Here is a 26,451-nt window from a genome sequence, read left to right as displayed (position 1 = left end):
TAAAGTCCCCCCAGCAGGAACAGGTGTTCGGTATTGGGGATGCTACTAATGATATTACGGAGCTCCTCGTAGAACTGGTCTTTAGTTTCAGGTGGGGAGCAGAGTGTTCGAGCATAGATGCTGAGTAGGTGTACTGGACCAGAGGTGGTGAGCAGTCGGATGGACAGTATGCGTTCCGAGCCATTTGAGGGTGGCTCTATCATGCTGAGCAAAGAGTTTCTGATGGCGAAGCCCAGCCCACGCTGTCTTGGTTCTTCAGGATCCCTACCCTGCCAGAAGGTGTAGTCTTGCTCTCTTAGAGATCCGCTCGCAGGGAGGCGTGTCTCCTGAAGTGCTGCAATGTCTACATTGAGTCTACTGAGCTCGTTGTTAATGATGGCGGTCTTCCGAGAATCGTTGATTTGTGTAAGGTCTTCCGACAGGCCAGGACACATAGTTCTGACGTTCCAGCTTGCAAAACAAAGGGCTGGTACCTTCTTTCCTTTTTTTGGTCGTGCTGTTTGGTGCGGTGTTGCAGTCCATTTGTCAGGCAATGACCCTGAGCTCCAAGCACCCACTGAAGCAGGTGGACTGTGGCGGGATAGAACCTTACTGACTGGGGGCTGCCCGGTTTGAGGCGGGCGGTAGCTGTCCAGTGAGATGCGATGACCTCTCCCACCGACAAAGGCAACATGTGGCGCCCAATCTCTACGCCAATTGAGCTGGACTTATAACCCGTAACTGCTGCCTTCCGTGTTGTTTCAGTCTCTGTGAGGTGACTACGGAGTGACCTCTCCATGGCACATACCTGGGCGGATGTATGGAGGTTGTGAGTTGCCCAAGCGTCAAAACCCCCCTCTTGGCCTTCCTGGTGGGGTCCAAAGGAGTGCAGAGCACGACATTTGGCACCGGTATGGCTGCAGGAACTGCTGGAAACATGCCAAAGGTGACACATGACCGCCTTCGGAGTTACGCTCCGGATTTTCTGTTAGGGTTTACTCCCTCAGCCTTGGTCTCTCCCGAGACGCCCACAAGGCAGTGGGGTTGTTAGGGCCCCTACACAGGGGTAGGTGGATGCCGGTGGAAAGGGGTGGAGGGGAGAGGGGTGCAAGGGAAGGGGGCGCGAGGGGGAGCCGGTGCGAGGGGGAGCCGGTGCGAGGGGGAGCCGGTGCGAGGGGAAGATGGTGCGAGGGGAAGATGGTGCGAGGGGAAGATGGTGCGAGGGGAAGATGGTGCGAGGGGAAGATGGTGCGAGGGGAAGATGGTGCGAGGGGAAGATGGTGCGAGGGGGGAGCTGGGAAGGGGCTGCAGGCAACAAAACACCTCACCAGCTCCCACCATCGTCCCCTCCACAATGATGCACCGCCACTGGGATCGGGACCTGGGAGCCGGGCCGGAGCCGCGGGGAAGGCCCGTTTTTTTCCTTCTTTTTTTCCTGGGAGTGTTTGATGGGGACTGTATAGAGGGAGCTTTACTCTGATTCTAACTCCGTGCTGTACCCGCCCTAGGAGTGTTTGATGGGGACAGTGTAGAGGGAGCTTTACTCTGTATCTAACCCTGTGCTGTACCTGTCCTGGGAGTGTTTGATCGGACAGTGTAGAGGGAGCTTTACTCTGTATCTAACCCCGTGCTGTACCTGCTCTTGGAGTGTTTGATGCCAACATTGGGTGCTTGAAATTAAGAGTGTTCTGTTTCCCAACAATGACAACCCTGACCTTGATGAATACAAAATTGGGAAAAGAAAACCCACGGCAATTGCTTTGCTGTTCAACAAGTTGGAATCGATGGGAGGCAGGGAACTTCTCACCAGCTCTGATGAATTGAGACTGGAAGGCTGGCTGTGAATTTTTTTCAGTGTTGGGACTGCAGTACACTGGACCTCCTGTTTTAATACAACCCAAATCTTCCAATTATAATTAATAAAAAAAACATGCACAGCTTTTGGGCAAACTGCCAAGAGTTGCTAATGAGCTTGCATCAAATAGCTTAAAATGCGCATCAACACACCACAGCAAGAAGCCAAGTGGTAAAATGAACTTGGCCAGCTGCCACAGTCCCAGTTACCAGGGCAGGCTTTCCAATTCTGTCAGATAAGGATGCTACAGCTCCCGGCCAGCTGGTCGAAGGGCATCGTGATACATTGGAGGGCTCAGTTTGATGGGACAAAGATCCATGGGAGCTAGATGTGTTCTGTATCCCAAGTCTTTCACATGTGTTAAGTGCGTTAGGTGCCTACTTGACTTTGGAAGGCTTCACAGTTGAGCCCAATTCTGCCTGCACCTGATGCATCTCTTGCAGGAGTCACTGGATGGTGATGAGGAGCAGGAATCCTGACCACTGTCCTCCATAATCGAGGATGCGGAGATAAACTGCAGTCCCCGTTTCTGCCCTGGTTGAGATTGGCTAACTCAGTAGACTGGCGATCGAGCCCGAGACACTCATGATCAAATGAAGCTTTGAGAGCTGCTTTCCTCTCCAATACTAGCAATCAGGAGAATGAAGCCTGCTACATTGTTTCCCTCACCCAAGGAGGGGAAATCCTTGCTGATCTGCCTGAGATTGGCAAACTGAGCAGGGAGATGATCCCTGACAGATCTGATGAAAAGTCATACAGACCTGAAACATTAACACTCTCTCCACAGATGCTGCCTGACCTGCTGAGTATGTCCAGCATTTTCTGTTACTGTTTGAGATGACCCCAGGCTCCTTCTGGTCTTTACGGCTCAGTGACTTGCCGCCTCATCCTGCTGAATAAGCAAGAAGCCTGCATCCAGTGCAGAGTACATTAACTGGGCTTGGGTTTTGACCAAACACAACCAGATTATGCAAATTTAGTCAATTCAATCAAGCTTACTTGACTTTCAGCCTCCTATTACCAAGGTTAAATTATTACAGGATGCTCGACAGCTGTCACTGATTGGCAGCATCTTTGCCCAATCTGTCTGGGCTTGGTCATAAAATGTGGATGAGACAACAGTATTCTCAACATGTCTCAAGGTCAGCAGCACGGCAGAGTCATTATTTGGAGGCTGTTACACATACTTGCCTACCTGTTCAAACAGTCTTCCATACAGCTCTTCTCAACAGGGTCTACCGGCCTCTTACAGTTGCAAGTCGTCGGTTCACATCCAGAAAGAGGTTTAACATCGACAAACACATCTATAAAGAGAACAACATGCCTTCTGGTTACAGAGGAGGCCCCCAAATATATAACATATGTGTAACGCTGAGAAGATATTCCCAAATGCATTTACATCTGTCATCCACATCGAAGCAACCAGTCTACAAACTGTCCCCTAATCTTAAAGGGAAAGATGGTCTAGGGGAATATGTTTTGTTCAGAATTGCCTTCGTGCCCTACCAGGCTGAACCTCCAAGCTGTTGCTGCTGTGCAGTTTCCCTGGAGAGGTTCCACTGAAAGCAATGGGGCTGAAATGTTGGACCGGCTTGAGAAGTGTTCTGGAACTGGCCAGTCCTGGGAAACAGTGCTGCCAGCTGGGGTTTGGGACAGCTGGTACAGCAATTCACAGCCTAGCCAAGTCTGCTGTCAAGCAACCGTCTGTCCTGACCCTCTCTATATGCACACAAGAAATAGAAGCAGACCATATGGCCCATCGAGCCTGCTCCGCTATTCGATACGATCTTGGCTGATCTGAGGATTCAACTACACTTTCCCGCCCGCTCGCCATATCCCTGGATTCCCTGAGACACCAAAAACCTGTCTACTTGGGCGGCACAGTGGTGCAGTGGTTAGCACCGCAGCCTCACAGCTCCAGCGACCCGGGTTCAATTTTGGGTACTGCCTGTGCAGAGTTTGCAAGTTCTCCCTGTGACTGCGTAGATTTCTGATGGGTGCTCCGGTTTCCTCCCACAGCCAAAGACTTGCAGGTTGATAGGTAAATTGGCCATTGTAAATTGCCCCTATTATAGGTAGGTGGTAGGAGAATTGAGGGAAGGTGGGGATGTGGTAGGGAATATGGGATTAATGTAGGATTAGTATAAATGGGTGGTTGATAGTCGGCACAGACTCGGTAGGCCGAAGGGTCTGTTTCAGTGCTGTATCTCTCTATGACTCTATCCCAGCCTTAAATGTATTCAACGATGGAGTATCCACAACCCTCTGGGATAGAGAATTCCAAAGATTCACAACCCTTCGAGTGAAGTAATTTCTCATCATAGCAGTCCTAAATGATCGGTCCTTATCCTGAGACTGTGCCCCCGTGTTTTAGATTCCCCAACCAGCAGAAACAATCTCTCAGTGTCTACCCTACCCAGCCCCTTCAGAACCTTGTATGTTTCAATGAGATTGCCTCTCATTCTACTAAATGCCAGAGAACATAGGCCCAACTTACTCAGTCGATCATAGGACAACCCCTCATCCCAGGGACCAATTTAGTGAACCTTCGCTGTACTGCCTCCAATGCAAGTATATCCTTCCTTAAATGTGGAGATCAAAACTGCACATAGTATTCCAGATGTGGTCTCACCAAAACCCTGTACAACTGTAGCAAGACTTCTTTATCCTGTACTCCAATCCCCTTGCAATAAAGGCCAACATGCCATTTGCCTTCCTGATTGCTTGCTGTACCTGCATGCTAAACTTTCTGCATTCCTTGTACAATCACAGCCAAGTCTCTTTGAACATCAACACTTACAAGTTTCACACCTTTAAAAAAAATATTCTGCTTTTCTACTGTTATGACCAAAGTGAATAACTTCACACTTCCCCACATTATACTCCATCTACCAAATGTCCTGTTTATGCCCACTCTTTGCTTCCTGTCCAATAACCAATCCTCTATCCATGCTAATATATTACCCCCAAGGTGAGGTGACCCATTGGCTTACGAACGAAAATGTGGCATCTCTGAATAAAGCCTCCTCTAATCTAGTTGCAGAAGGCCTACATTCTGATATATGGGCTATTCTTCATTTAGATGTGCACTTATCACAACCTTTAAAAATCTCCCGCCAAGGCTCCCCAATTTTGTAATTCAGCTCAGTTAATGCAATCTGCAGCTTATACCACACAAGCCCCATCTTGTTTAGTAGGTCCCAGCCATCGGCTTGCTGTCATCAGGCAAACATTAAACCTTGCTGAAAGTAAATCGACAGCTGAGATTCCACCCAGAAGGCTGCCTGCACACATTCTCACCAAACAGGTGCAGCCTCCTTACTGCAAAACCCAACACTGGGCTGACGCTGACCTTTAATACCTTTGCTGCCATTTGCTAAAAGTGCTGACTCCTGTTGGGGCATTGTTCCAGGATGCTGACAGCCTGTTGCTAACTTGCCTGGGTGAGAGCATAGTGTGTGGAGGTAGAATTGAGACATCACAGCTGAGCCTGATCCTGTTCTCAACCAAAGCCCGCATGTGGAATTTCCATAGAAAATAGGAGCAGAAGTAGGTCATTCGGCCCTTTGGGGCTGCTCCGCCATTCAAAAAAGATCATGGCTGATTGTCTAATACCCTGTTCCCGCTTTCTCCCCATATCCCTTGATCCCTTTGGCATTAAGAAATATATCTATCTCCTTCTTGAATATATTTAATGACATGGCCTCCATTGCCTTCTACAGTAGAGAATTCCACAGGTTCACCACCCTCTGAGTGAAGAAGTTTCTCCCCATCTCTGTTCTAAATGGCATACCCCGTATCCTGAGACTGTGACCCCTGATTCTGGACTCGACAATCATCGGGAACATCCTCCCTGCATCTAGCCTGTCTAGGTCCTGTTAGAATTTTATAGGTTTCTATGAGATCCCCTCTCATTCTTCTAAACTCTAGTGAACATAGGCCTAGTCGACCCAATCTCTCCTCATATGCCAATCCTGCCATCCCAGGAATCAGCCTTGTAAATCTTCTTTGCACTCCCTCCAAGGCAAGAACATCCTTCTTCAGATAAGGAGACCAAAACTGCACACAATACTCCAGATGTGGTCTCACCAAGGCCCTGTATAACATCCTTGCTCCTGTTCTCAAATCCTCTTGCAATGAAGGCCAACATACCATTCGCCTTCCTAACTGCTTGATACACCTGAATGCTTGCTTTCAGCGACTGGCGTACAAGGACACCCAGGTCTCGTTCCACCTCCCAATCTATCACCATTCAGATAATAATCTGCCTTTCTGTTTTTACAACCAAAGTGGATAACCTCACATTTATCCACAGTATACTTCATCTGCCATGCATTTGCCCACTCAGCCAACTTATCCAAATCACATTGGAACCTCTTTGCAGACTCCCCCCAGCTTTGTGTCGTCTGCAAACTTGGAAATGTTGCATTTCGTTCCCTCATCCAAGTCATTAACATATATTGTGAATAGCTGGGGCCCAAGCACTAGTCACTGCCTGCCACCCGGAAAAAGACCCGTTTATTCCTACTCTCGGTTTCCTGTCTGTAAGCCAATTCTCAATCCATGCCAGTATATTACCCCCAATCCCATGTGCTTTAATTTTGCACACTAACTAACCTCTTATGTGGGACCTCATCAAAAGCCTTCTGAAAATCCAAATACATCACATCCACTGGGTCTCCCTCATCTATTCTACTAGTTACATCCTTAAAAAACTCCAGTAGATTTGTTAAGCATGACTTCCCTTTCGCAAACCCAGGCTGACTTTGCCCAATCCCATTTATGCTTTCTAGGTGTTCTGCTATCACATCCTTTATAATAGACTCTAGCATTTTCCCCACAATTGATGCAAAGCTAACTGGTCTGTAGTTCCCAGTTTTTTCTCTCCCTCCTTTTTTAAATAGTTGGGTTACATTTGCCACCCTCCAATCTGTAGGAACTGCTCTAGAGTCTATAGATTTTTGGATGACCACCAATGCATCCACTATTTCCAAGGCTACTTCCTTTAGTACTGTGGGATGTAGATTATCAGGCCCTGGGGATTTGTCAGCCTTGAAGTCCATTAATTTCCCTAGCACTTTTAAAAAAAAAACTAATACCGATATCCTTCAGTTCCTCCCTCTCATTAAACCTTTGATTCTCTAACATTTCTGGGAGGTTATTTGTGTCCTCCTTTGTGAAGACAGAACCAAAGGATGTGTTTAATTGTTCTGCCATTTCTTTGTTCCCCATAATAATTTCCCCTGTTTCTGACTGTAAGGGACCTACATTTGTCTTCACTAATCTTTTTCTCTTCACATATTTATAGAAGCTTTTACAGTCAGTTTTTATGTTCCCCACAAGTTTACTCTCATACTCTATTTCCCCCCGCTTAATCAACCTCTTTGTCCTCCTTTGCTGAATTCTAAACTGCTCCCAATCCTCATACTTGCTGCTTTTTATGGCAATTTTATATGCTTCCTCTTTGGATCTAATACTATCCTTAATTTCTTTTGTAAGCCACGGTCGAGCCACCTTTCCGGTTTTCCAGCAGGATGCAACATCTGCAACAGTGATCAACAGCGGGAACCCCAAATGACTTTATTTTTTAAACCCCTCCTTAACCCAGGGCCAATCAGAGCACCCAGCCCCAGCACCAATCAAGGGCGCAAGCTAGAACATTCTGGTTGATAGGGATCATTTACACCCTGGTTTTACCAACCATACCATGGTGGGTAGCTGAAGAAAGTAGCACAAGTCTGGATAGAAACAGATTTGTGTGGCAAGGACATGTGGAGCATACTCCAGCCCACCTGAATGGGATCACTGTGGTGCCATAACCAAAACCCACTAGGCAGTAACTCAGAAGGCAAGCACCGCAGCATTCCTGCCCTTCCCTGGAATCAGTCCCCAGGTTCCGACAGTCAGCAAAATTCATTTACCATGCACATTCTACTCTAATACCATATGCCAACAGGTAACCACAGAGTAAGTGCAACAAGTAAAATTAATTTAATATAAAATAGATCAAGTTACAAACTGAAATAAAGATTAATAACTAAAAATGAACTTTAAAAGAAGCACGAAAATGGAAAGTGCCTTACTTGATCGGATCTTTTTATAAAGAGGGACATCAGGTTTTTTGTACAGCTTAAAAAGAGGGGAGAATATGCAAGTTAGCCACAGCTATATAAAACACTGTAGTGTACACACACCTATCACATACTTGTAATACACAGCCGCTGCTATTTTTTTTTGTTTCAGGACAGCAGGAATGGTTTCATTGAACTTTATGACGTTAAAATTTAATATAACCTTCGGGTGCAGTTACACACCGACTTCAGCTGAACTAGGATTATAAACAGAGTTAGACTGCCCTCTCCACTGGTGGCGTGACACAAAGCTGGAAGTTTCAACCCTGAATCTCAGATCCCTCATTGTGCTGTAAACACAGTCTTGAGCAGTCTGGGACCCAAAGCTCTCATTTGTCATGGCGCAGAATCTCATGACATAATTGGAGACGTAACCTTGCTTTTTGACAAGAATTTGAGAATGGGGCTGGAGGAGACAGCCTCACTCGAGGGCAACTCACTCATCCACAGTATAATGGCAGCCTCGGTGTTTTGCCACGAGACCTCCTCCACCTTCATCACGAAAGTGAAACGGCTGCCACACTGGGAAAATCAGCAAGAAGCTTCAAGGATTTGTGCACTTTACACCACAACACATTAGGTCATCTCGATTCACTATATTTTAACATACTGGTGGAGCTCCAATGTGCTGTTCATGGTGAGTTGCTTGTTATGGTGTTTTGTAACAATTAAGAGCATTCTGCTGCTACAGTGTAGCTTTGTCCAGTGAACAGTGGAATCAGTTACATTTTCAGGATGTGTTTCTTACTCAAAGTCTAATGTTAATAAGCAAAGAAAATATCAAGAAGCCAACCAGATTTGAAGTGTTTGGTCAGGAACTATTTGAACAGCAGAAACCTTTAGTGAACGGTTGCAGTTTGCAACTGGAAAGTGCAGAAAATCTCAAGGTTGCAACTAAGCATGCTGTCTGGCATGTAACATTTGGAGCAGGATACATACCACTTTTAATAAAACAATAAAGCTATTTAAAGACAATAGGAGTGGAACAAGTAATTAAGACTGAAACCCACAGATTACATAATGCATTTTGCCACTACAGAAATTTTATATGGAAGAGTGCCCCATACATGTGAATGAATTAATTAATCCTACTCCTTCCTAACCTGAAGGCATGGATTTTTTCTGGACTACAGGTCCAGGGGTACTATGGGTCTCTGGTATCTCACACACAAAGCCACTCTTCAAATACTAGCTTAGATAGTGAGTGTTGCTGGGCTCTTCAGCCATGGAAGGCAGCAGTGCTCAATTTCATTCCGTCCTCACCCAAGATCCACATGTGCACTTTTCAGCTGAAATCACCGAGTAGTTCAGGAACCTGGGCTGATTCCTTCCCATACAACTCAGGAACACTGAGGCCAACTATTGTGCTCCTAATGATCAGCTGATCCAACACAGACTGGGGATATAACTTGGGGCCATCCTTCTCTGAATGGCTCAGTTAAATGCCATGTGGTAATTCACCCACTTCAACATTGCAAGGGCTGAAATAATAAAAACAAAATAGCTTTTGAAGTGGAGTAAGCAGAAACCAGCATATGGACCAGCAGATAACCCTCGCCTGACAAGCGAAGGGGTAATGCCGAAGTAGTGTGCATTCCTCTCCTTCCAATGGGATGGGCAAAAGGTTAGTAGGCACTTCCATATTGATGCTGGGAGAGGCCTGCGCAAGCAGAGACCTGCTACCTCTCAGCTTGTGCTCCATCGTTCTCTGTAACGAGTGTGCTGCAGACTCAAATGGACGGCAGGGAGGGAGGGTCCCCGATTTTCTGCTTCCAGAGGTGCAGAGCTCAACTACTACATACAGTGGGGGACTGTTACAGGGTACCTATGCAATAGAAGAGCACAATCTGAGGAGGAATCAAGACAGGGAGGTACTCTCCTCTCACCAGCAGTGTAGTGCTCCTGTGTTAAAATTACCAGGCAGCCAAGTGTGCCAGATATAACTACAACACCCATTAAACTCGTAGTTCCACTCCTCCCGTCACAAGAACAAGTTTTTCTTTGTTCAAACTTTGGATAAACAGTTACTTTTTTTTTTGCAAGTGAAAAATACATTCCACTCTCTCCAGACTGTGCCAAGAAAAACACAACAGAAAAAAAATTCTCAGCCGGGTTGGCTGTACATTTTAAACCTCCAAGGGATAGCCCAAAAAGAGAGATTGCTGCAAAACACTGGGCACGGCACCAAAATAAAACTTAATAAGCAGCTTTCACATTTTTCAAGAACAGCACTACTGTCCTTACATGGGCATCTGAAGTGTATGTTATGGGGATATTTCAGAACTATAATTAGACCATTAACCCCTTCATTGGCACAATGCATTTACTGGGAAAATGTTACAACAGCACTGAAAGCACGCTGATGTGTAACTGTGTTTGAAAGGGATATTTTTTGTTCATCAATTTTACTGGCTTGAAGATAAACAGACAATTGCTATGGGGTGAGGTGGATGACAACTGGGTGATGTAGTGGGCTACATACTAGCCTTGTCTCAATCCAATCATCCTAAAATGCAAATAAAGTGTGTGAGAGTGTGTGAGAGTGAGTGAGAGTTGATGCTGGCACCAACACCTTCCAGATAAGAAGGGGGTGGTGTAGGGGGAAAAGCAGCATGATTACTGGGCAGCTGTAATGCTTGGAATCAAGTTAAAAGCATTTAAAACCAAAAGCCCGTCAGTCAAATGAGATGGGACTCTGACCTTCCTGTCCCTGCACATTTACTACATATTTTAATAGCATGGGGATCCCATTTCTGCACAACAATGTCCAGTTAACCCTTTGAGGAACACAGCAACAACTTCACACCAAAGCTGAAATTCTACACATGCAGCTGCCTTAAAAACACACAGCTGCTGTAAATGTCTCAGATTTCAGCTGGTGTGTTGGGTGCTTTACATCTGAGATTAGTTGGCGAGATGAGGGTAACAGTTAAACTTCAGAGTCTTTTCTTTCCAATTAAGTTAATGACAACTGTCAGAAACCGAATGCACAGGAAAGGACATTTTGCCAAAAAGAAATGAAAAGGTTCTCCCATTGTGTTTCCACATCTCCTTGTGTGGCCTGGAAAATACTTTTCATCATTTCCAGTTATTATCTCGCTACAGTTTGGTGAATTTTACTCAATGCTTTTTCAAACATGAGACAGAACAAGTGCAAAAATAAATCCAGCACTGTGAAATAAACTTGCATTTCTATCCTTGCACTTATCAGATCTACTGCAACACAGGTGATTGCACATTCCTTTAAATATTCAATTTGTCCCTTCCTCCTTGAAGGTGCCAATTCTTGCTGGGTTCCAGTTCACCAGAGACTAGACACCCTCCTGCACAGCTCATATTAGCTGCAGCTAGCTTTGGGTAAATGTACTGCCCATATTACACTTCAATGCAGACCGTCAGAACTCAGCACAGAGCAGGGATCTATCCTGTGACTTGTCTGTAGGCTCAGTATTCCAACTATAACAATTTGCATTTATATAGCCCCTTTAACTTAGTAAAACATCCCAAAGTGCTTCATAGAAGCAATTACCAGACAAAATGTGATACCAAGTGACAAAGAGATATTAAAATAGGTGACCAAAAACTTGGTCACAGGGCATCCTAAGGAGGTTTTAAGGAGCATCTTAAAGGATGAGAGGGAGGGAGAAAGGTTTAGGGAGGGAATCGGAGAGTTTAGTGCCTAGACAGCTGAAGGCTCAACACCAATGGTGGCGTAATGGAAATCGATGATGTGCAAGAGACCAGAATGGGAGGAGCACAGAGGTCTCGAGGGTTGCAGGGCTAGAAGAGCTTACAGAAATGAGAATTCACCTGTTGAGCAACATTCAATGTTTGCAATGAGCATCTTCAATGTGTGATGGATCCAGTGAAGCACAATGACATTATGGCATAGCCCACCCGCACAGCTGCAACTCCTTGCAGCTCCCACACTATCAGAAGTTATTTAATAAACCCTCCCGCAACATTAGCTGTGCAGTCTGTGCTTTGGAGGTTTGGGAAAAAAGACAGCAGCACCATTACTGACTGTTTTCAGCATTTCCAAAAGTAAACTCAAGTTGGGGGGCAGAATTCTTGTCAGGGGCAAGGAGCTCAAGTCACAGACAGTAGTGGACTTGGTGTTCACGTTTCAGTGTGAGGATGGTCATCCAGGGGCAAGCAAGCTTGCTGATCTGTGTTCATGTTAACAGTAGCTACTCAGAACCTGGTCTGTTAGGCAAATCATCAAGTGGAACCTTCCTGGCTGGGAGACAGGTGGGGTGAGGTCATGAGGCTCAGTATCTCCTCTCAGGGAAGACCCAATTTCTCCGCCGCAGAACAGACCAAACAGACATCCATGAGGCGCTGTGGACTATCAGCAGCAGCAGAATTGTATTCCACCACAATTTGTATCCTTACGGCCTGGTATATCCCCCACTCCACCACTACCATCAAGCCAGGGGATCAACCCTGGCTCAATGAGGTGTGCAGGAGCAGCACCAGGCATACCTAAAAATGAGATGCCACACTGAAGTGTTCTCCTGCGCTCCTCATTGAACCAGGGTTGAAACACAGAATGACATGCATACGGAATAGCGGAAGCAGCATGCAATAGACAGAGCTAAGCGATCCCACAACCAAAAGATCAGATCAACTTGGTGGGCCGAAGGGCCTGTTTCAGTGCTGTATCTCTAATCTAATCTAATCTAATCAAATCAAAGCTCTGCAATCCTCACACATTCAGTCATGAACGGTGGCGGATAATAAACAACTAACTGGAGGACGAGGCTCCACAAACATTCCTATCCTCAATGATTGCAGAGCCGAGCATGTCAGTGCAACCATCTTCAGTCAGAAGTACCAAGTGGATGATCCATCTCAGCCTCCTCTTGAGGTCCCCAGCATCACAGTCATCAGCTAATTAGATTTACTCCACGTGATATCGAGAAACAGCTGAAGGATACAGCAAAGTCTATGGGCCCTGACGACATCTCAGCTGCAGTACTTAAGACTTGGAAGCTGCACTGCAACAGCTTGGCTTGGGGTGTGTCTAGTTCTGAAGCACAACACAGGCATCTATCTGACAATATGGGAAATTGCCCAGGTATGTCCTGTTCACAAAAAGTAGGACAAATCCAATCTGGCCCAATTACCGCCCCATCAGTCAGCTCTCAAACTTCAGCAAAGTGACGGAAGGGGTCATTGACAGTACTATCAAGTGGCACTTACACAGCAATAACCTGCTCACCGATGCTCAGCATGGGTTACACCAAGGCAATTTGGCTCCAGACCTCAATACTGCCTTGGTCCAAACATACACAAAAAGAGCTTAATTCCAGAGGTGAGGGGAGAGCGACTGTCCTGGACATCAAGGAGCCCTAGCAAAATTGAAGACAAATGGAATCAGGGCAAAATTCTCCACTGGTTAGAGTCACACCGAACTCAAAGGAAGATGGTTGTGATTGTTAGAGGCCAATCATTTCAGTTCCAGGACACTGCTGCAGGAGTTCCTCTTCATCTTCATTGACCTTCCCTCCATCATAAGGTTGGAAGTGGAGATGTTTGCTGATGATTGCAGAGTGTTCAGTACCATTCAAGACTCCTCTGATACTGAAGCAGACCGTGCCCACTTGCAGCAAAACCTGAACAACATTCAGGCTTGAGCTGATAAATAGAAAATAATATTCACACCACACAAGTGCCAGGCAATGACCATCTCCAATAAGAGAATCCCCCACCATCAACATCCTGGAGGTTACCATTGACCAGAAGCTTAACTGGAGCAGTCATATGAATTCTGTGGCTACAAGAGCAAGTCAGAGGCCGGAAATTCTGCGGTGAATAACTCACCTCCTGATTACCCAAAGCCTGTCCACCATTTACAACGTACAGGTCAGGAGTGTGATGGAATACTCTCCACTTGCCTAGATGAATGCGGCTCCAACAACACTTAGGAAGCTTGACACCATTCAGCACAAAGTATCCTGTTTGTTCGGTACCCTATCCACCACCTTAAACATTCACTCCCTCCAACACCAGCCTACAGTAGCAGCAGTGTTACACCATCTACAAGATACACAGCAGCAACTTGCCAAGCATCCTTTGACAGAACCTTCCAAACCCACAACCTGTCCCAACAAGACACAAAAGGGCAGCAGATGCATGGAACCACCACCACCTGCAAGTTCCCCTCTAAGTCACACATAAGAACAAAGAACAGTACAGCACAGGAACAGGCCATTCGGCCCTCCAAGCCTGTGCCGATCTTGATGCCAGCCGAAACTAAAACCTTCTGCACTTCCAGGGACCGTATCCCTCTATCCCCATCTTATTCATGTATTTGTCAAGATGCCTCTTAAACATCACTATTGTACCTGCTTCCACCACCACCCCTGGCAGCAAGTTCCAGGCACTAACCACCCTCTATGTAAAGAACTTGCCTCGCACATCCCCTCTAAACTTTGCCCTTCTCACCTTAAACCTATGTCCCCTAGTAACTGACTCTTCCACCCTGGGAAAAAGCTTCTGACTATCCACTCTGTCCATGCTGCTCATAACTTTGTAAACCTCTATCATGTCGCCCCTCCACCTCCGTCGTTCCAGTGAAAACAATCCGAATTTATCCAACCTCTCCTCATAGCTAATGCCCTCCAGACCAGGCAACATCCTGGTAAACCTCTTCTGTACCCTCTCCAAAGCCTCCATGTCCTTCTGGTAGTGTGGCGACCAGAACTGCACGCAATATTCTAAGTGTGGCCTAACTAAAGTTCTGTACAGCTGCAGCATGACTTGCCAATTTTTATACTCTATGCCCCGACCGATGAAGGCAAGCATGCCGTATGCCTTCTTGACTACCTTATCCACCTGTGTTGCCACTTTCAGTGACCTGTGGACCTGTACGCCCAGATCTCTCTGCCTGTCAATACTCCTAAGGGTTCTGCCATTTACTGTATACTTCCCACCTGCATTAGATCTTCCAAAATGCATTACCTCACATTTGTCCGGATTAAACTCCATCTGCCATTTCTCCGCCCAAGTCTCCAACCGATCTATATCCTGCTGTATCCTCTGACAATCCTCATCACTATCCGCAACTCCACCAACCTTTGTGTCAACCGCAAACATACTAATCAGACCAGCTACGTTTTCCTCCAAATCATTTATATATACTACAAACAGCAAAGGTCCCAGCACAGATCCCTGTGGAACACAACTAGTCACATCCCTCCATTCAGAAAAGCACCCATCCACTGATACCCTCTGTCTTCTATGACCGAGCCAGTTCTGTATCCATCTTGCCAGCTCACCTCTGATCCCGTGTGACTTCACCTTTTGTACCAGTCTGCCATGAGGGACCTTGTCAAAGGCTTTACTGAAGTCCATATAGATAACATCCACTGCCCTTCCTTCATCAATCATCTTTGTCACTTCCTCAAAAAACTCAATCAAATTAGTGAGACCTACCCTTCACAAAACCATGCTGCCTCTCGCTAATAAGTCCATTTGTTTCCAAATGGGAGTAAATCCAGTCCCGAAGAATCCTCTCTAATAATTTCCCTACCACTGATGTAAGGCTCACCGGCCTATAACTTCCTGGATTATCCTTGCTACCCTTCTTAAACAAAGGAACATTGGCTATTCTCCAGTCCTCTGGGATCTCACCTGGAGCCAATGAGGTTGCAAAGATTTCTGTCAAGGCCCCAGCAATTTCTTCCCTTGCCTCCCTCAGTATTCTGGGGTAGATCCCATCAGGCCCTGGGGACTTATCTACCTTAATGCTTTGCAAGACACCCAACACCTCCTCCTTTTTGATAATGAGATGACTGAGACTATCTACACTCCCTTCCCTCGGCTCATCATCCACCAAGTCCTTCTCTTTGGTGAATACTGATGCAAAGTACTCATATAGTACCTCGCCCATTTCCTCTGGCTCCACACATAGATTCCCTTCTCTGTCCTTGAGTAGGCCAATCCTTTCCCTAGTTACCCTCTTGCTCTTTATATACGTATAAAACGCCTTGGGATTATCCTTAATCCTGTTTGCCAATGACTTTTCATGACCTCTTTTAGCCCTCCTGACTCCTTGCTTAAGTTCCTTCCTACTGTCTTTATATTCCTCAAGGGATTCGTCTGTTCCTAGCCTTCCAACCCTTATGAATGCTTCCTTTTTCTTTTTGACTAGGCTCTCAATATCCCGCGTTACCCAAGGTTCCGAAACTTGCCAAACTTATCCTTCTTCCTCACAGGAACATGCCAGTCCTGGATTCTAATCAACTGACGTTTGAAAGACTCCCACATGTCAGATGTTGATTTACCCTCAAACAGCCGCCCCCAATCTAAATTCTTCAGTTCCTGCCTAATATTGCTATAATTAGCCTTCCCCCAATTTAGCACCTTCACCCGAGGACTACTCTTATCCTTATCCACAAGTACCTTAAAACTTATGGAATTATGGTTACTGTTCCTGAAATGCTCCCCGACTGAAACTTCCACCACCTGGCCGGGCTCATTCCCCAATACCAGGTCCAGTATGGCCCCATCCCTAGTTGGACTATCTACATATTGTTTCAAGAAGCCCTCCTGGATGCTCCTTACAAGTTCTGCCCCATCCAAGCCCCTAGCACATCATCCTGACTTGGAAATATATCACCATTCCTTCACTGTCGCTGGGTCAAAATCCTAGTACTCCCACCCTAACAGCACTGTGGGTGTACCTATACCAGATGGACTGCAGTGGTTCAAGAAGGCAGCTCATCACCACCTTCTCAAGGGCAATTAAGGATAGGCAATAAATGCTGGCCTTGCCAGCGATGCTCATGTCCCGTGAACGAATAAAAAAAAAATCCTGAATATTTACAGGGTGGAATACTCTTCAATTGAAGTATTCCACCCCTCTCAAGGATAGTGTTGACATTTACAAAGGCTTCTAAATATGGGTGGGGTGGGGTGATGTAACAGGTTCCGTTCTGCTCTTGAATGTGAAATGTAGCTTGAGTGTTCAATGCAGACCTGTGGGATGAAAGCTTTCTCCCTCAGCTGGTTGATAGAGTCTGAGTGAAAAGAGTACATGAATTTGGAACAAGCCCAGCACAATTCTTCAACAAAACAAAACTGCTACGTGTTAAATTATGGGTAAGTCGGTTGATTTACGGCTTTCACAGAAAAATGGGTGGAATTGCGGAACTTAGATTGCAAAACATCGGTCAAAGTCCCAGAACCACGGGTAATAGAACAAAATAAGTCTTACTGAGTCACTGTAAATTAGTGGCCCCCATAATGGACAATCTTAGAGCTGACAGGTGTAAAGAATATTAGATTGGTGCACTTCTGAGCTTGGGATTAACACAGATTGCTGAGGCAGCTTTACTCTGTACCTAACCCAGAAGTGTTTGATGGGACAGTGTAGAGGGAGCTTTACTCTGTATCTAACCCTGTTTTTATTTCTGTTCCCTATCGGAGGGAAATTAACCCTCTCACCCACCTCTCCCCGTTTACACACACTGGGCAGCCTGTTCCCTATCAGAGAGGGATTAACCCTCCCATGTACCCCAACTGCACATAATGAACTTTACACTATCTTATCCTGTGCGGTACCTGTCCTGGGAGTGAGTGTTTGATGGGGACAGTGTAGAGGGAGCTTTACTCTGTATCTAACCGCATGCTGTACTTGCCCTGGGAGTGGGCTTATCTGATTTAATGGTGGAGAGATACTCAGCACACCTCTCACTAACACTGTTGAGGAAACAATATCTTGAAAACCATTGAGCTGAAAAGGCTTGGCAACATTCTGCCCCAGATGGTTCACTTCACACTCTCATCGCCATGTCAGAATGAGTTCAAGCCCCACTCCAGACACTTGAACTCATAATCCAGGTTGACACCACCAATGCAGTGCTGATGGAGTGCTGCATCGTTGGAGGTGCCGTCCTTTGGTTGAGATGTTAAACTGAGGCCCCGACTGCCTGTTCAGATGGATATTCCAGCTCTGATAAAAAGTCACTGACCTAAAACCTGAACTGATTCGCTCTCTGCCTGACTTGCTGAGTACTTTCAGCATTTTCTGTTTTTGTTTCAGATTTCCAGCCTCCACAGTATTTTGCTTTTGGATATTCCAACTGTCTGGGTAACAACCCCCATCAACCAGCACCATTAAAAGCAGATTAATTGGCCACCCTCATCATTTACTGCTTATGGGATCTTGCAATGTGCACAACTCAACTGCCATGTTTGCCTTCATGACAACACTGATTACATTTTAGTGGAAGGATGTCCTCAGAGATAGTTTGGTACTATATAAATGTCTTGCTCATCTCTTCTGCATGAGCAGACCCATTATTTCAGGTGATATTCCTTGAGCTCCATCAGTACAGACCACCACTCAGTGTTTGCACCATTGCTTTTCTCTTCTAAATGGTGAGATCCCCTAGTATGAACTACAACTATTGGGTTGGAACACTCCATTGGCCTACAACCAGAAATACAAACACCATTGCAAGAGACCATCGGCTGTTGAACCTTGCAACCTTGTGCACCTCCCTTTCAACCCCCAGTAAGGCTACTCTTTTTTAAAAAAATTCATTCATGGGATGTGGGCATCACTGGCCAGGCCAGCATTTGTTCCCCACCCCTAATTACGTTTGAGAAGGTGGTGGTGAGCTGCCTTCTTGAACCATTGCAGTCTATGTGGGGTAGGTACATCCACAGTGCTGTTAGAAAGGGAGTTCCAGGATTTTGAGCCAGCGACAGTGAAGAAACTGCGATATAGTTCAAAGTCAGGATGGTGTGTGACTTGGAGGAAAACTTGTAGGTGGTGGTGTTCCAAAGTGTCAGCTGCCCTTGCCCTTCTAGTAGGTAGAGGTCGCGGGTTTGGAAGGTGCTATCGAAGGAGCCTTGGTGCATTGCTGCAGTGCATCTTGTAGATGGTACACACTGCTGCCACTGTGCGTCGGTGGTGGAGGGAGTGAATGTTTGTGAATGGGGTGCCAATCAAGCAGGCTGCTTTGTCCTGGATGGTGTCGAGCTTCTTGAGTGTTGTTGGAACTGCACCCATCCAGGCAAGTGGAGAGTATTCCATCACACTCCTGACTTGTGCCTTGTAGATGGTGGACAGGCTTTGGGGAGTCAGGAGGTGAGTCACTCGCCACAGGATTCCAAGCCTCTGACCTGCGCTTGTAGCCGCGGTATTTATATGGCTACTCCAGTTCAGTTTCTGGTCAATAGTAACCCCGAGGATGTTGATAGTGGGGGATTCAGCGATCGTAATGCCACTGAATGTCAAGGGGAGATGGTTAGATTCTCTCTTGATGGGGATGGTCATTGCCTGGCATTTATGTGGCGCGAATGTTACTTGCCACTGATCTGCTCAAGCCTGGATATTGTCCAGGACTTGCTGCATTTCTACACGGACTGCTTCAGTATCTGAGGAGTCAGGAATGGCGCTGAACATTGCACAATCATTAGCAAACATCCCCACTTCTGACCTTATGATTGAAGGAAGGTCATTGATGAAGCAGCTGAAGCTGGTTGAGCCTAGGACAGTACCCCGGGGAACTCCTGCAGTGATGCCCTGGATCTGATTTGATTGACCTCCAACAACCACAACCATCTCCCTTTGCACTAGGTATGACCCCAACCAGCAGAGAGTTTTCCCCCGATTCTCATTGACTTCAGTTTTACTAGGGCTTCTTGATGCCATACTTGGTCAAATGCTGCCTTGATGTCAAGGGCAGTCACTCTCACCTGACCTTTTTAGTCCATATTTGAACCAAGGCTGTAATGAGGTCAGGAGCCGACTGGCCCTGGCAGAACCCAAACTGAGCGTCACTGAGCAGGTTACTGCTAAGCAAGTGCTGCTTGATAGCACTGTTGATGACACCTTCCATCACTTTACTGATGATTGAGAGTAGGCTGATGGGATGGTAATTGGCCGGGTTGGACTTGTCCTGCTTTTTCTGCACTGGCCATACCTGGGCAATTTTCCACATTGCAGGGTTGATGCCAGTGTTGTAGCTGTACTGGAACAGCTTGGCTAGGAGCGCGGCAATTTCTGGAGCACAGGTTTTCAGTACTATTGCCGGAATACTGCCAGGGCCCATAGCCTTTGCAGTATCCAGTGTCTTCAGTCGTTCCTTGATATCACGTGGAGTGAATCAAATTGGCTGAAGTCTGGCATCTGTAATTCTGGGGACTTCAGGAGGAGGCTGAGATGGATCATCAACTCGGAACTCTGGCTGAAGATTGTTGCAAATGCTTCAGCATTATCTTTTGCACTGATGTTCTGGGCTCCCCCATCATTGAGGATGGGGATATTTGTGGAGCCACCTCCTCCAGTTAATTGTTTAATTGTCCTCCACCATTCACGGCTGGATGTGACAGGACTGCAGAGCTTAGATCTGATCTGTTGGTTATAAGATCGCTTAGCTCTATCGCATGCTGCTTACGCAGTTTGGCATGCATGTAGTCCTGTGTTGTAGCTTCACCAGATTGACACCTCATTTTGAGGTGTGCCTGGTGCTGCTCCTGGCATGCCCTCCTGCGCTTTTCACTGAACCAGGATTGATCTCCTGGCTTGATGGTAATGGTAGAGTGGGGAATATGCTGGGCCATGAGGTTACAGATTGTGGTTCAGCACAAATTCTGCTGCTGCTGATGGCCCACAGTGCCTCATGGATGCTGAGTTTTGCATTGCTAGATCTGTTCACAATCTATCCCATTTAGCACAGTGATAGTGCCACACAACATGATGGAAGGTATCCTCAATGTGAAGGGGGGACTTCGTCTCCACAAGGACTGAGTGGTGGTCACTTCTACCAATACTGTCATGTATAAATGCATCTGCGGCAGGCAGATTGGCGAGGACCTCTTGTTGGTTCCCTCACCACCTGTCGCATACCCAGAAAAGCAGCTATGCCCTTTAGGACTTAGCCAGCTGGGTCAGTGGTGGTGCTACTGAGCCACTCTTAGTGATGGGCATTGAAGTCCCCCACCCAGAGTACATTCTGTGCCCTTGCCACCCTCAGTGCTTCCTCCAAGTGGTGATCAACATGGAGGAGTACTGATTCATCAGCTGAGGGAGGGCAGTAGGTGGTAATCAGCAGGAGGCTTCCTTGTCTATGTTTGACCTGACGCCATGAGACTTCATGGGATCCGGAGCCGATGTTGAGGACTCCCAGGGCAACTCCCTCCCTACTGTAGACCACTGTCCCGCCACCTCTGCTGGGTCTGTACTGCCAGTGGGACAGGACATATCTGGGGATGGTGATGGCAGTGTCTGGGACATTGTAAGGTATGATTCCGTGAGTATGACTCTGTCAGGCTGTCGCTTGACTAGTCTGTGGGACAGATCTCCCAACTTTAGCACAAGCCTCCAGATGTTAGTGAGGAGGACTTTGCAGAGTTGACAGGACTGGGCTTGCCATTGTCATTTCTGGTGCCTAGGTTGATGCTGAGTGGTCCTTCCAGTTTCATTCTGTTTTATTAACATCGTAGCAGTTAGATACAACTGAGTGGCTTGCAAGGCCATTTCAGAGGGCATTTAAGAGTCATGGCCATCATTAGACTAGTTTTTAATTCCAGATATATTAATTAAATTCAAATTCCACCTTCTGTTGTGGTGGGATTCGAACCCATGTCCCCAGACAAATACCCTGGGTCTCTGGGTTACTAGTCCAGTGACAATACCACTATCCCACCGCCTCCCTTAATGTGGTCTCAGAAAGCAGGCAAGCTCCGAGACCCCAGTTACATCCATTACATCAAAAGGAGAACTTAACTCCCCTCATGTCCTCGATAAGCACACGGAGGAGTGTGTCGCGTTGATACTGAAAGTTTGCAACATTTGTGATTTTGGACATTTTCCTTGTCCTAACTTCTAAAGATTCAGTGTTAGCAGGCTTTAGCCCACCTTTCAAAATATTAAACCCATTTCCGATTATCAAACACAAACTCAATTCAGGATTTCTTTAACGTTTTCTTTAAAACAATCTGAAGCTAATTTCTGGGGACTATGCTTCATGCACTACTGGAGCCAAGTTTCTGGTGGGCTATGATTTGGATTAACACCCACCTTCCTGCCAGATATTGCCATTGGAATCTTTCCCTCCTCCTCTTTCAATCTACTGGGACAATCTGAGTTTTTAAATGGAGCTTTGGGTCCAAGTTTCTTCAATCAGATTATTTTTCATTTTTTGTTCAACATTTGTCACAGGGAAGAAAAAGTACTTTCAAAATGAATGAACTGTTCTGGAGAAAATAACCCTGTACTGACCCAGTCGTTCTCTTAGAAATCAGATATAGCAAAAAGCCAAACACTATATAAATTACTTTTTTTTCACTGAAGGGACCAGCACAAGATGTTAGCGTTACTGATATCTTAGCAGCTGCAGGATTAAAAAAAGTCTTTATTCTGATCTCAGCTAGCGTACAGCATGGCTCCTTCAGCACCCATTACAGCATCGCACTGCAATTTCACTAAGTGTAATGGGGTATAGGTCAAATTCTTATCCTGTACAGATTGAAACTGTGAAAAACAAACTGACAATACAATTATAGATTCCATCCTTTGAAACTTGGGCTGTGCCTGAAGCGAGCATTTTGAGCTTTATAGCGCTGGGGTACAGTACTGGTGGGGGCAGAACGGTCATTGAATAACAGAGGTACAGTGTAGGTGGGAACGGGTCTGTCGCTGGATCACACTGGGGTACAATACTGGTGGGGACAGGTCTGTCACTGTATAACACTGGGGTACAATACTGGTGGGGACAGGTCTGTCACCGCATAACACTGGGGTACAATACTGGTGGGGACAGGTCTGTCACCGTATAACACTGGGGTACAATACTGGTGGGGACAGGTCTGTCACTGTATAACACTGGGGTACAGTACTGGTGGGGACAGGTCTGTCACCGTATAACACTGGGGTACATACTGGTGGGGACAGATCTGTCGCTGGATCACACTGGGGTACAATACTGGTGGGGACAGGTCTGTCACTATATAACACTGGGGTACAGTACTGGTGGGGACAGGTCTGTCGCCGTATAACACTGGGGTACATACTGGTGGGGACAGATCTGTCGCTGGATCACACTGGGGTACATACTGGTGGGGACAGATCTGTCGCTGGATCACACTGGGGTACAGTACTGGTGGGGACAGGTCTGTCACTGTATAACACTAGGGTACAATACTGGTAGGGACAGGTCTGTCACTGTATAACACTGGGGTACAGTACTGGTGGGAATGGGTCTGTTGCTGGATCACACTGGAGAGTAGTACTGGTGGGGACAGGTCTGTCACTGCATAACTTTAGGGTACAATACTGGTGGGGACAGGTCTGTCACTGTATAACACTGGGGTACAGTCCTGGTGGGTACAGGTCTGTCACTGTATAACACTGAGGTACAGTACTGGTAGGGACAGGTCTGTCACTGTATAACACTGGGATACAGTACTGGTGGGAATGGGTCTGTTGCTGGATCACACTGGGGTATAGTACTGGTGGGGACAGGTCTGTCACTGTATAACACTAGGGTACAATACTGGTAGGGACCGGTCTGTCACTGTATAACACTGAGGTACAGTACTGGTGGGGCCAGGTCTGTCACCGTATAAAACTGGGGTACAATACTGGTTGGGACAGGTCTGTCACCGTATAACACTGGGGTACAATACTGGTGGGGACAGGTCTGCCACCGTATAAAACTGGGGTACAATACTGGTGGGGACAGGTCTGTCAAAGCATAACACTGGGGTACAATACTGGTGGGGACAGGTCTGTCACCGTATAACACTGGGGTACAATACTGGTGGGGACAGGTCTGTCAAAGCATAACACTGGGGTACAATACTGGTGGGGACAGGTCTGTCACTGTATAACACTGGGGTACAGTACTGGTGGGGACAGGTCTGTCACCGTATAACACTGGGATACAGTACTGGTGGGAATGGGTCTGTTGCTGGATCACACTGGGGTATAGTACTGGTGGGGACAGGTCTGTCACTGTATAACACTAGGGTACAATACTGGTGGGGACAGGTCTGTCACTGTATAACACTGGGGTACAGTACTGGTGGAGACGGGTCTCACTGTATAACACTGGGATACAGTACTGGTGGGGACAGGTCTGTCACTGTGTAACACTGGGGTACAGTACTGGTGGGGACAGGTCTGTCACTGTATAACACTAGGGTACAATACTGGTGGGGACAGGTCTGTCACTGTATATCACTGGGGTACAGTACTGTTGGGGACAGGTCTGTCACTGTATAACACTGGGGTACAGTACTGGTGGGGACAGGTCTGTCACTGTATAACACTAGGGTACAATACTGTTGGGGACAGGTCTGTCACTGTATAACACTGGGGTACAGTCCTGGTGGGTACAGGTCTGTCACTGTATAACACTGAGGTACAATACTGGTGGGGACAGGTCTGTCACCGTATAAAACTGGGGTACAATACTGGTGGGGACAGGTCTGTCACTGTATAACACTGGGGTACAGTCCTGGTGGGTACAGGTCTGTCACTGTATAACACTGAGGTACAATACTGGTGGGGACAGGTCTGTCACCGTATAAAACTGGGGTACAATACTGGTGGGGACAGGTCTGTCACTGTATAACACTGGGGTACAGTCCTGGTGGGTACAGGTCTGTCACTGTATAACACTGAGGTACAATACTGGTGGGGACAGGTCTGTCACTGTATAACACTGGGGTACAGTACTGGTGGGAATGGGTCTGTCGCTGGATCACACTGGGGTATAGTACTGGTGGGGACAGGTCTGTTCTTGGGTTGGAAGCAATTTTAGTCAATGAGTTAAAAGAATTATAATGGATTAAGGTCAACTACTCCTGTAGGATGCTGGTATCAGTGCCCTAAATAATTCTAGTGGCAACACTGCATTGCCTTATATTCTACTGTAACTTGAATCAATTCATCCACAGGTCAAGGCCAAGATGACAGTGAATGCAACACCACAAATTCCTCTCTATATTCTTATAATACGCTTCCATTTGACTGTATTTCCACATTCCAAGGAAAAGGAGCTGTGTCAGATAGCCAGGACTGGGGACAGGCTGGGTTGTTGAGAGAAACAGGAATCCCAGATAATTTGTTGCTGACTTTCTATAAGAACAACTACTGGCTGCATTTGCATTAAATTGAATGATCCTCCTTCTGAGGCAGGGGACCCAGTCATTTCAATTGGTGAGGCTGGGCCAAAGCTGCATACAACATGGAATGCATACGTGGGCTGATTGCTGAAAGTTCATGGCACATAGAACGTTCAGGGGAGAGTTTGCAGAAATCAATAGCGAGTACAAGTGGGTTTCACTGCAACTGAAGATCGCTGACCACTGTCACCTTCACATTCAAAACAGTCTTCGATTTTCAAAGTTCTCATTCTTGTTATCATGTCTCTTCATGGTCTCATCCCTATCTCTGTAATCTCCTCCAGTCTTGACAGACCTGTCCCCACCAGTACTATACCCTCAGAGATCTCTGCACTCCTCCAATTCCAAGCTCATGCACATCTCCCAACGTCCATCATGCCACCACTGGCAGCTGTGCCATCAGCTGCAAGCCCCAAGCCCTGGAATTCCCTCCCTAAACTTCTTCACCTCTCTACCTCCTTTAAGCCGCTCCTTAAAACCCACCTCTTTGACCAAGCTTTTGTTCATTTGTCCATTAGCACCTTATGTGGCTCAGTGTCAAATTTTGTTTGTTAATGCCTCCATGGAGCATGATGAGACATTTTACTATGTTAAAGATGCTATATAAATGCAAGTTGTTGTTCCGACCTTACTCAATTTGCATCACTGCTGCGACCTCCCATCATCTGCCAGTGCCGAGAGCAGAGGCCATCAAGGTGTGTAATGAGGTAAGGGAAGAAAAAAGATCACACACCACCCGCATGTTTGTACTGTCCTGCACTTCTGCAGGTTACGTACCTGGTTGTGTTTCCACTGCCACAGGATATCATACGGTAACTGAAAGTCTATTCGCTTCTGCCTCAAATACTTGCCTGAAAAGCAAAGACAGCAAGAAACAAATAAATCAAAACCATGTAACAATGCTTACCAGTACCTGCTGTCAGGATATATATTTATACATGTGATATGTTTTCACATTGTGAATTACAGAACAAATAGCACAGAAATGAGCTATTCAATCCAACTGGTGTACATTGGCGTTTATGCTCCACACAAAGATAAAAAAGAACAAAGATAATTACAGCACAGGAACAGGCCCTTCGGCCCTCCAAGCCTTCGCCTACCCCGCTTCAGCTAACGTCATTGACAATTCTTCTACATGAATGCCTGAAGTATGTTTGTGTTAAAAGCTCAGAATAGGAAAATGTATTAAAAACCATGATGCGGCTACTTCTATCTTCTTTGAACCACAGAGTCCCATAATTTCCCACGTGGTCGGAATGAGAATGTCCCAATAGGAGCATGGGTTGGGGGCGAAATAAAACAAAAGCTAAGCTAGGCTAGCTTGCTTCTGTG

At 46.4% G+C, this 26,451-nt stretch overlaps 1 protein-coding gene across 8 annotated transcripts in view; it reads right to left on the bottom strand.

The window, feature by feature from the left end:
* The window catches only part of ash1l (ash1 (absent, small, or homeotic)-like (Drosophila)), a 271,172-nt gene that overhangs the window by 60,911 nt on the left and 183,810 nt on the right, over positions 1 to 26,451 (bottom strand). For all 8 annotated transcript variants that reach the window (XM_068022902.1, XM_068022898.1, XM_068022896.1 and 5 more), the window contains 3 exons: positions 25,894 to 25,967; positions 7,918 to 7,963; positions 3,030 to 3,138 (listed from right to left, as the gene is read on the bottom strand). In XM_068022902.1, the coding sequence (XP_067879003.1) occupies positions 3,030 to 3,138; positions 7,918 to 7,963; positions 25,894 to 25,967 (229 nt within the window). The remainder of the gene's footprint in view (positions 1 to 3,029; positions 3,139 to 7,917; positions 7,964 to 25,893; positions 25,968 to 26,451) is intronic.

The sequence above is a fragment of the Heterodontus francisci genome, chromosome 46 (assembly GCF_036365525.1).
Source record: "Heterodontus francisci isolate sHetFra1 chromosome 46, sHetFra1.hap1, whole genome shotgun sequence".
In the NCBI taxonomy this organism is placed as follows: domain Eukaryota; kingdom Metazoa; phylum Chordata; class Chondrichthyes; order Heterodontiformes; family Heterodontidae; genus Heterodontus; species Heterodontus francisci.
Note: the sequence above shows the minus strand (reverse complement) of the source record. Positions and strands in the feature narration are given on the sequence as shown.